The 11229-nt window shown below is 45.8% G+C and overlaps 1 protein-coding gene across 1 annotated transcript; it reads right to left on the reverse strand.

Moving 5' to 3' along the window:
* Positions 1–93: 93 nt before the first annotated feature.
* JOSD1 (Josephin domain containing 1) lies at positions 94–10447 on the reverse strand. The gene is made up of 4 exons (XM_062492181.1): positions 9443–10447; positions 4144–4272; positions 3836–4030; positions 94–2481 (listed from the first exon to the last, which is right to left on the reverse strand). The coding sequence occupies exons 1-4, from the start codon at positions 9625–9627 to the stop codon at positions 2382–2384; spliced, it is 609 nt and encodes a 202-aa protein (XP_062348165.1). The 5' UTR covers positions 9628–10447; the 3' UTR covers positions 94–2381.
* Between the last annotated feature and the right edge of the window lie 782 nt (positions 10448–11229).

An 11229-nucleotide genomic window follows, 5' to 3' on the forward strand; every position in this document is an offset into this window, starting at 1 on the left:
ATGGCTTAAGGGAATTCTCTGGGAGGTCATTCTACCTCAGCACTGGTGCCCACCATTCAAAGTCCCTAACTCACAGAAACATGGTGGTTTTATAACCAAAGAAAAAAAATTTATTTATCCTTTACATACTTTGTTACAGAACAATTCAATTGAACATACAGAAGTGATAGGACATTTATATGGAAACTTTTTTTTTCCATTTTTAATATTTGGTTAAACAAAATACATCTCTGTAAACAAACCCAAGACAAGGCTCTAACAAAACCAAACAAGCAAGGAAACAAAGAGGGGCTTCCCTGCTCCCAAGCTGTGAGACTGGACCAGCTCACCCACTCTGGGGGACAGCAGCCTCACCTCCCACGGGGATATGATCATACACTTTCCCTTTACCTGAGCAGCTGGATCACACTGTTTCTCCCCTGGGAAAGCAGCCCCTAAGTATTTTAAAACATCTTTGCATATTGCGCACTGATCCATTGGCTTGCAGTTTCCATGCAAACAGGGTTTTTGTCCAAAGTGCAACTTCAATCAGCATAGAAAATGTTGCTGTTGAGATTTTTATTTTCCCCCTCTTGAAGAAATGGCTTCAAGTCAGGAGCAGAATGCCTGCAGGCTGAACATCCTGCCTGGAAAGTGTTTGAAAACTCTGCCAGCTGGTATTGGTCATTGGAATGTGTTACGAAATAGGACTTTTTAAAATGTAAGAGCCATATGCCCTTGACTGTGGGAAGCTGTGCTCAAAGGACTGCAAAAGTGCTTGCCAGATGTCCAGGGGTCAGCAAACACCATCCTCCTGTAGTCATGTGGCCTCTTGTTTCCTGTTGGGATGGTGCCACTTTGGTGGTCTCTCAGGTTCGAGCACCTGCTCATGCATTTGCAGAGCTCTGAAGAGAAAAGTAACTGAGAAAAGGTCATTACAATTCATCCTTTCACCAGCTCAAACATCAGCAATGAGTTTCCTGCATGATGCAACAGGATCCTTCAAGCTCTATCAGGTCCCAGAGGGTGCATTTCAACCAAGACGTGTAAAGATGGAAGCAGCAGCTCAGCCAGGAAGTGCTAAACACAACAAGGTCAGTTCCAAATTCAGCATTTCCTCCTCCTGCCATGGAAGGCATGGCTGAGCTACAGCTCTCCTAGGTGACTGGGAAACAGCCAGTGAAGATTCCTCTTAGTGTCTCCGTGTCTAGTCTCTTCCCCATGGAAGGCAGGAAAAAGCAATACACCCATTAATGGAATGTTTGTTGGCCAATGCTAAAGGAGAGGCTGGTTCAGCTACCAAGCCAGGGTGTCTCCAAGGCCTGGAAGTTCTGGTGGACCCTCTGCAGCTCCCACGCCAGTGGATGGTAGCAATAAAAGGGGAAAACTGACTGTTATAAAGGCTCCCTTCCTCAGCCCATTTTTATTTTATAACTTGACCTCTTTCATTTCACATGACATCCATGACTGGGGGCTAGACTTCTGAAGAGAGGAAAATAAAAGGGAATTAATTTCTTTGAAAACCTCTTCAGCTTTATCCCTCTCTCCAAGAGGTGATCATGGGAGATCTACTGGGTGACCATGCAGAAAACCAAAACTGTCAATAAATAGTAAGAAAAATACCTCACCATAGCACGAAGAAACCCAAGCAGACTGTGGCCTCTCTCCAGTCCAGAAATTTGATACTCCTCAGTCAGCCTGTGCTTGCTGTTTCCATGTCACCTTACCCAGACACACTACCAAACAACTGCTCACCACATACATAAATCCTCGGAGAACCTGGGGAAGAATCCTCTAACTACCCGAAGAATTCCTTGGAAGATGACACTAGTTTTATTATTGTTTCCTAATTCCTGGCACAAACCAGCCCTAAGAAGCAGAGGGTCGTGCTGAGCACCATACCATTGCTAGTGTTTTGAGTGTCCTGAGAGACCCTTAGGAATTGCAAATGTCTGCACGACAACTTGGAGGGAGAGAACTGTAAAGAGGTGGCAGCATGCTCAGCCCCTGCTCCTTCCTGACAAGCCCTGGCGGGAGCAGTGTCCCACCACACACATCCTTGAACCACATGGGGAACTGGAGGCCCGAGGTTTCCAGGCACTTTCCCCCAGCCCAGTTTTTCAAGAGTGCAATGTCTTCCAGCTGGCCAAAGGGCACTGCAGCTCATCCACCTTGCAATTAAAGTGATTGGCTTCCAGTTTCCTCTGCTCTACCCTCAGCTCTTACCACCCACCACTTCCAATGTCCTGTGCCATTGCCCTATTGCACCAAGGAGGGAAGAGAAGAGCCTAACAAAGGAAATTCCAGACAAGAAGAGTCAGGGCACTCATCATCCAGGTTTTAGGACATCAGGAGTTCGGTAAAGGGGAAGAACTGTAGTGGGAGGACAGAGTCAGCCCAGGTCACACGTCAGCTCTCCAGGTCTGATGTGCTTCCACCTCCTCTGGCACCACCAATAGGAGTTCACAGTTCTTTCCTCTCAGCTGGTGTTTCAAAAATTTCCTATCATAAAGAGAAACAAGTACTACAGCATGTAGAGCTTTGTCATCTGCAACAACAACTAAATGCAACTAACTATTCAGATGTGACAAGAAATGGGGGGAAACCCCACTGTCTTGAGTTATTTTGTGACAGAAAAATCCTACAAACATGAAATTTGCCCCAATAAAGTCAACCATCTCTACCTAGAAAATTCTCATAATCAAATAGACATTACTGTAACCCCAACAGAGATGAGTCTATATAGATGCCACTTTCTTACTTTTCAAGGTTAAGAAAAACAGAATTAAAACCAAGTTTAGTTTCTTCATATTTATCATCATTCATATCAAGAATCCCACCTTAATTTAAAATAATTTCAGCAAATCTGGGAAAAAAATATTTTTCTTGTGAAAAAAGAACACCCCATCATTCAGATGTCCTTAAGGAGCAGTGTATCACTTGTTATTTGACATGGTTTTTTAGCCCTTTTCTGCATCTAAGCTTTTTCTAATACCAAACTTGGATTACTTCCAATAAATATGAAAAATCAACATTTTCTCCAATATATTTTGGTCCAGATTTCCAAAACTCCCAGTAGAGAAAGCCCTTTTTATTGCAGAAGAATACTATGCCGATGATAAAATCCACCAGAACCTCTGCACAGTAGTTTCATGAGAGAGTTACTTTACCCCAGAAATTCACCAAAACGTCACTGGAATGGCTGGCTCTGCAAACACTGCACATCCCTATCTCAGAACACGTCTAGTCAAGGAAGCAAGGCTGCTAGTAGGATTACAGCATGATGGAATGGAAGCTAAACAGCAATCAAGAGCAGGTGAAATTTTACAAAGTATTTACAATGATCATCTTGGGCTGAGCTTGAAGAGGCAAGGGGAGCCAAGCCAAAAGGGCAGCGTATGCTTACACAGGAAAAGTGATTCCTAACAAACAGCTCTTTACTGCTGTCAGGGATAAGGCTGCACTTTTAGTCTGGAAAAACCTTTGATGGAAACATACAGATTGTTACTAAAGAGGCAAAGAATGCTGATACTGTCATGTTTGAGGAAGGAGCAGGGTACAGCACACTGTGTTGCAGGTGTCACCCGCTAATACCAGAGGTGGCCTCTACCTGTGCCACCGACAGAGCCAGACACGTAAGAGGCCAAGTCAAGCTCTCCTGAGCTCATAGAGACACCACTGCCAAAAAATCATTTCCCTAGCTTTGCACAAATGGGGCATAAACCCAGGTGCAGGCAGAAGAACCTTATTAATCTCAAATTTTTACTACTGACGGTCAGCCATACATGTTTCAATCACCAACTGTTTAAGGACAGACTTCTTACCTCCAACAGGGAAGGATTAGAGGAAATCCTACCTGAGCTCACTTTCACCTCCAATCCACTCGGGCACCTTGAGCTTGGAGTCGAGGTTGTAGTAGGTGCCTCCCACCTCCCGGACACAGATCCAGTGCTGTCGCTTGAGGGGGAGCTTCAAGGGGCCCCAGCAAAGGCTAGAGGGCAGATTCATGATGAAGCCCATCACGTTAGACAGGGCAATGGCATTAACATCCCTGAAAAAGTGCATAAGACAAGACATCAAACAGATTATGTTCTGGTGCTTTCACTTCAATCTCTCATTTTTACAAACAGTAGCCACCTCCAGAATTACACAACTTCTCAGTACCTGCGCTTATCCCACCAAACCGCCTCGTAGCCCTTGGTCTGAAGTGCTGCCATAATCACGTTCACATCATAGTTCCCATTCCCCAGCATGCTCTTCTTGTGGGGGGTCACCATGGTGTTGGGAGACAGCCTGCAAACAGAAGAGGAGACTGCTCCAGCAGGTATTTGCTGAACCTGTATTTCACCAACTAGAAAGGGGCTACTTGCTGTGTAACTTGAAGAGTGGTTTTGTGTTTAAACACAAACTATTCCAGCCCCCTTACCTTTCATCAAATGGGCTAAGAAAAGCAATAACAATAACTCTTATGTACAAAGCCTCCAAAAATTCTACCTTTGATGCAGAAGAAATCATAAAGCTCTTCCTCCCTGACCCCTTGAACTGATACTTCTGAAGGATGCTTCAATCATGATTTTTCCTCAATTTACAGTTGGAGTAAATGCCAGTTTGCTATTTAGGACAACAGTTATTACAATTTCAAGAGTTCAGCAGTCAACACCAGTCTTGAAGTCTGAATGAGAAAGAGGCAGGGGAGGTTGGCTGCAGGAAAGATTGTTGTTCTTCCTCCTCCACTGGTAAATGAAACAAGTATTCAGACATAAAGCCATGAAGATACTTGGGGTTGAGAGCTTTCCAAAGTGTTGCTGTTGCTAGATGATAAAAAAATATTTATTGCTGTAGGTAACTAAACAGATAATCCTGATGCACACAAATTTCTTCAGCTTTGACGTGTAAGTTTGCTTAGACATTACTTGTATTACTACAGCATCTAAAAATGCAGTACCACAGTCCATCACATTCCTGTAACTGCAGAATATCCTGAGTTGGAAGGGATCCACACAGAGTCCAACACCTGGTCCCAAGCAGAATGGCCCCAAGGAACACACCATGTGCTTGACAGCATTGTACAAACACTTCTTGACCTCTGTCAGGCTTGGTGCTGTTACCACTTCCCTGGGGAGCTTGTTTCAGTGCCCAACCACCCTCTGGGTGAAGAACCTTTCCCTAAAATCCAACCTAAACCTCCTCTGACAGTGCTTCATGTCATTCCTTCAGGTCCTGTTACTGGTCACCAGAGAGGAGAGATCAATGCCTGCCCCTCCACTTCCTCTTGTGAGGAAGCTGTGGGCTGCTATGAGGTTACATGCCAAAATATACAACTGCCTTTGCACAAGTTCAGATAACAGATGTGAGACGTAACATGGAGATGCGTGGCAGAAAAGGGCCTGTGAGCCACTTCTATGGTTTTATGTTCCTCCTCTGCCCAAGAAATTTTGTAAGGAGGGAAAACAACAGGATGTACTATTATGATGACAGCAGGAAAAGCAAGTATGGGGGAAACTGGGAGAGAACAACAGAGTTACATAATGCCAATCCAAAGAAAGTCAAGCCTCAGATGAGTCCTGTTGTAATGAGTTGCTCTTTCCGTTGATAAGGACTCCATTAATTCTGCTAGTGCAAAGTTCAAATTTCATATTATCCAAACATCTGTGTTTTACCTGTCTCCTTTTCCTGTCAACTCCACCCTCAAAACTTCTAATGCTCCTGCACGTTCTTCCCTCAGCCTTTAGCACACTGCATATTCTGCAGGCATATTTCGTCCATTGAAAATCCCTCAGCCCTTCTGCATTCCTGCCCTTGTTACCCAACAAACTGTATTTCTTTAAAAAGGCATCCATGCAGCAGTGGCAGAAGACGTTGGAAAATTCTCTTTAACTTCAGCACAATAATGTTTGATCCCTAGATCTGTGATTAATGCCTCGTTTTGTACCATATAGTACTTTGTACAAATGCCAGAGATTAATGTGGCTTCGTGTTAGCTCCCTACATCTGTGACTAATAGTCTTGTACGAGCTAGCACTTCCTTATTTACGTATATCAGTGATTAAGATGTACTAGCAGATGTCTTAGTTTTGAGGACTAGTTTTGAGAACCTAGTTTTGACAACAAAGATAAGAGAACCAGAGCAAAGAATGATAAGAGAAGCGCACTGTGACCTGACAACATACTTGAGATATTCTCAAGGTGAAAAGATTCATTAGAGGATCCAGAATCATAAGCAGAAAATTTGGGGAATGGGATGTTCCCAAATTATCACCAAAGAGCCTCAAAAGACCCCTACTGATATCCAAATAAATCCATGGAAATAATTATCATATATGCATGTATTCAGGAAATATAATGCATTTGTAATAGAAATGCAGTGAATATATACTGGTTTCATGTATGTAACCTGGTCTGGTTATATGACTGGTAGACTGCTGGGTGCACATTAGGTGGAGTGATCCCCATGCACCCAGCATGCTGAATAAAGCCATCTCAGCTTTCTTGCCTAAGCACCTGTGGAGAGTTTATTTCCCAGTTTTCAATGACACCCCGACAGCATAAGGCATTTGACAAGAAGAAAGCAGTGGACTGAGTAGGGAGTTTCAGAGCAACCAAGGCTGGAGAGGCTACAGTCAGGTAGCCTCTGTCTTCAGCTGTGAGTTTTTCTGCAGCAGAACAGTCTGGGAAGTGTGTTCACTACAGAAGGGAGAGGAGTCCACAATACCACAGTAAGAGGAACAGTTGTTAATACCCACCATGGGGGTGTTATTTACTAATCACAGAGATAGAACCTGCAGCTTGTCACAGCTCTCCAGCATCAAAATAAAACAAGATCATTTGGCTACAGCTAATCCCTCAAGATCATTGCTTCAACCTACCAACTCTCCTGAGTGCCAGCAACCAAGGAAAACCTTAAAATTCAGAGAGCCCTTTGGGCTGCAGAAGCACCCTCTCATGGCACCATTTTCCAGAGCCAAGTTCATTCAAGAGCTGAAAGAACACATTTATCTTTGCTCCTTCACATAACTTTCAGAGCCCCAAAAACTCAATGAGGTAACCAGCATGGGCAACAAAAAACTGGCACCTGTGAGCAAACTTGCCCCAAGAACCACCTCACCATCTTGACCCACACATACCCAAGTAGGGTCCACAACCATCAGCTGAAGGATTCTGACTAAGCAAGGAATTAAATTATTGTTTTGGTTTTTTTATCAAGCCACTGAGCTGAGAAAGACTGACAAAGTTGGACAAAAATCCAGGTAATAATCCTCCTAATCTTTCTACATGAGAAACTTTCATCAACATGTTGTCTTAACACAAGGAGCTCCAAGATTCCTGCTTGCAGTTGTCTTTTCTAATCAGGTCTCAATACGCAGACTCCAGCGAAGCAAAGAGATTTTGTTGGTATCTCCATGCAACAGTTGGAACATGGAATCATACCTCCTGCAACAAAAGCCAGAGGAACATGAAAAAGCTATTTCTTGGTTTTGAGGAAAAAAGGGGGAAAGACCACAAAATAGAGGGGTTCCCAAACCAAGTTTTGGCATATGCTTGAGATGATATTCATCAGACTACCCTGGCTTTACACAGTAGGATGCAGCAAAAGGGAAGCTAATGATTAAGCAATGTGGTTCAATCATTCTCCAAGGAACGTGGTAAAAGCTAGAGAGCTTAAGTTTATTTGTGATTTTGTTACCTTGCCAATACCGGGTTTAGAAATCAGACCTCAACATTTTTGCAGGTTATTAAGAATACTCATCCATCCTTTATCAATACATAGCATGTGAGTAGGCACAGGAAAATACAAGTGACATATAAAGGACAACTAAATTCATGCTTCTTAAAGGCAAGTCAAAGAGCTACACACAGGTAGACACCCAACAGAAAGGCAGTGGCAACTCTTATGCATAGCTTATAGCTCACATTTCTAAGAGGAATATTCATGTGTATTTCCATATTACCATGGGCTGAGTCAATCTGTGTATCTTGATCTGAATATTAGGAAGGAACAAAAGACAAATTCTCCCTTCTAGGTAAAGAGGTTCAACAATATTAATATCCAGTCTTTTTCTGAGAGATTTCATGCTGCATACTAATTCTGTCTCACCAAACGCAATGAAAGCCAACTAATTAGATCATCACACTCCTTCTACCACATGAACTGCCTTTGTTTGCTTCAGGCCAAGAGCAATCCAGCTGTGATTAAGATTCTGACAATTGCTGCCGTGGGACAAAACCACAGTGTGTTTATACTGGACAAAGAGTGCCTTGAGCCTGCCATGGACCAGCTCCACACCACCAGCAGTCTTATCTACAATGCTATAATAAATAGCATTTCAATCTGATACTTGCTATTGTCCTTCACCACATTCTTTTACCAAAGACAGGCATGAGTTTGATGACTCAAGCACCAATTTCATAAATGTGCTGGTTTTCAGGAAAACAGCAACAAGCTCACAGCTCCCTGCTCATCAGCACAGGGTACCACGACTGCCTCATCCCACAGCGTGTGCTGCCATGATGTGGGATCTCCGACCTGTCACCACCACAAGATGCTGGCAACTGCAGGTACTCAACCATAACTTACATGATGTTTACAACATCTGCAGGTTAAGTATCACAGGAGAGCCCTTTTCCTTTATCGTCAGTTAGCTTAATCAGTGGTGGGTCAAAAGAACTTATAAAGGCTCACACCTTTATGGAGAATGTCCGTAAAGCATCAAAACACCATGAAATAAACACTGAGCAAAATATCAGCTATTGCACAGGCCACACAAACAATTTATATTCATTCCTGTAAAACTCAAACCCACTTTATTAATTATCTGAAGCTCCTGGGAAACATTTAGCAATGCCACAGGAAACAGGCATCCAGCTACTGAAATTAAATCCAGTTTAAAAGAGTACAGACAGTCTTGCTTCATGGAAAAAAAAAAAGCCCATAATATTTGAAGAACTTCACTGAACCTCTTGAATAAGGAGTCACTCCTTTGACAAAACTCCTAATTTCTAAAACACTTCTAAGTGTTGCAGTACTAAGTCAGTAAGTTTTTATGATGACCTGTCAGTCATTCCTGCCACCTCCATTCTCCCAAGACAATCCCCAAATCCATTATTAATATCTAGGTAATTCATCTACACATGGCAGGGGCAAATATATGGGAGACAGGTAGAAGAGGCATTAAGGTGAGTAGAGAAGACAACAGTCCAACCACATTACAGTATCTGCAATAAAGCCCTTGGACCTAAAACTGTCAACCAGAACAGGTTAAGAAGCAAGTAAAATGAGAGAGAATTTCTCCATGGAATAAAAAGGCTGGGGTTAAAAAAGATCCATTCAGTTCAAAGCAGTGGCACAGTTTGAATCCCTCCTTTTATTTCTACATTCCCCCCCCCCCAAAAAAAAAACACCCAAAAATTCCACCAACCAGCAGAAGACAAGGAGAAGCTAATGCCAGTACAGAGAGCATCCTACCTCTGGAAAATCTCCTGCAGGGCTTCCCTAGTGAAGGCGTTGCTGTCCTGGAAGACATTGTTGAGGGCATGGAGGGCACACAGTTCCCTGCGCTGCTTCTCATGGTAAATACGCTGTGGCGGTAGCTGGGATGGTTCTGGAAATTCCGATTTGGTCTTGTCACCTTTCCATGGCACACAACTCATTTTCTCGATGGGTGGATGGGGAGTAGGTGGTGAAAAATGAAGGAGGCTGAAGTTTCTGCCTCCACAGTCACAACAGCAGCCCACTGCCTCTTTCTTTGGTGGGCTAGCACTGCTTCCAGCTTACAAATTCTCCTCTTGTGCTTCAGTTTATTCAGTAATTGCCTCTGACAGCTGGTTTTAAAAACCACTTGAAGATCTGCAACCTCCCTCCTCCCATACCCCATAAAATGTAGTATTTCCCTCTCCTCCACAGAAAAAAAAAAAATAAGAGTCAAAATATACGATTCTCCTTAGTGTCAAGGTACCAGCCGGAATTTATCACATCGCTCCTTTTCTTCCATCTCCTTTGGTCTACAGTGCCACTAAAAAGGTACCCAGACCAGGTCACAAGGAGCGGCCCACCCCCAAAGTGCCAAAGGGAAGAAGATGAAGCCAGCGCCTGGTACTGCCTATAGGAGCACAGGGTGGTTAAGCACTTATCAGCTGCATTCCTCCATTCCTTTGGGAACGACTGAATCCTGGCAGGAAGATGCCAACAGCTCGAGAAAGGAAAACCACTTCTTCCTAGGCCACGAGAAACCCAAGTCCAGACTGCGGGGAAGGCGATTCCTCACCGGTCACCCTGCGCTCCGACAAAGGGAAGTCTCCGTTAGCAACCAGAGGCAGCACAAAGCCCGTGGGAAAGAGGGTAGGGCAGGCGGGACCAGACCCACGGCCTGCCTCGCACCTTTCCACCCCGCCCCTCCCCACACTACGCCCTCACAACCACCACCAAAACAATAACAGCGACCCAAGCGGGAGTCGCCACCCACGAGCAAGGCCCAGAGACCCCCGCAGCCCACCGCGCTGAGGAGAGGCCCCCGTCTAACCCCCACCCAGCCCTTCGGGGCTAGCTGCCGGGCCGAGGCGCCCGCCCTTCCCCTCGGGAGGGCTGGAGGGGCCCCGCCGGGCCGGGCCGGGCCGGGCCGGGCCGGACCAGGCGAGGTCGGGCCGGTCGGGTCCCGCCGCCGCCGCCTCCTCACCGCCCGCTCGGCCCCTCGGGCCGCCCCGCGCCGGCGCACGCGCGCGCCGAACCCCACTCGCGCCGCTCTCGCGCGCGCACGCACGCGCGCGCGCCCCCCCGCTCTCCGCACGCGCCGACGTCGGCCCCGCCCTCTCTGACGTCAGCGATAAAACGAGCCGGGACACAAGCGAAAGCGGCCTCACCGCCCCCTGAATAAACAAACATAACTCTTTCCTCGGCTTCGTTCTGTGCCACAAGCGTGCGTATGGCCAGGCGGAGGAGCAGGACAAGCAGTTTTCCCCGCCGCTCTGCAGAGGTCACCTGCCAGTCCGCAGAGCCCCTCAGCCAGAGGGATTTCCTCCTTGGCGCTGGCGTCCTGCCTGGCGGGCTCGCGTGGAGAGCAGGTGTAGGGGCTTTCTGTTGGGAGTCCGGGCGGCAGGGGCGGAGGGGTCCTTTGCGAACGCCGGGACAGCAGGTCCCGCGAACTGCACGGACACCAGGCGCGCTGCCGCCCTGTTCCATTGGCTGACACAGCTATCAGTGAAAAATCTCCTCTCTTTCATTGGCCAGCTCGAAAGAATGCCCACCCACCAGGGAGG

This window comes from Cinclus cinclus, chromosome 4, assembly GCF_963662255.1.
Source record: "Cinclus cinclus chromosome 4, bCinCin1.1, whole genome shotgun sequence".
Lineage (NCBI taxonomy): Eukaryota > Metazoa > Chordata > Aves > Passeriformes > Cinclidae > Cinclus > Cinclus cinclus.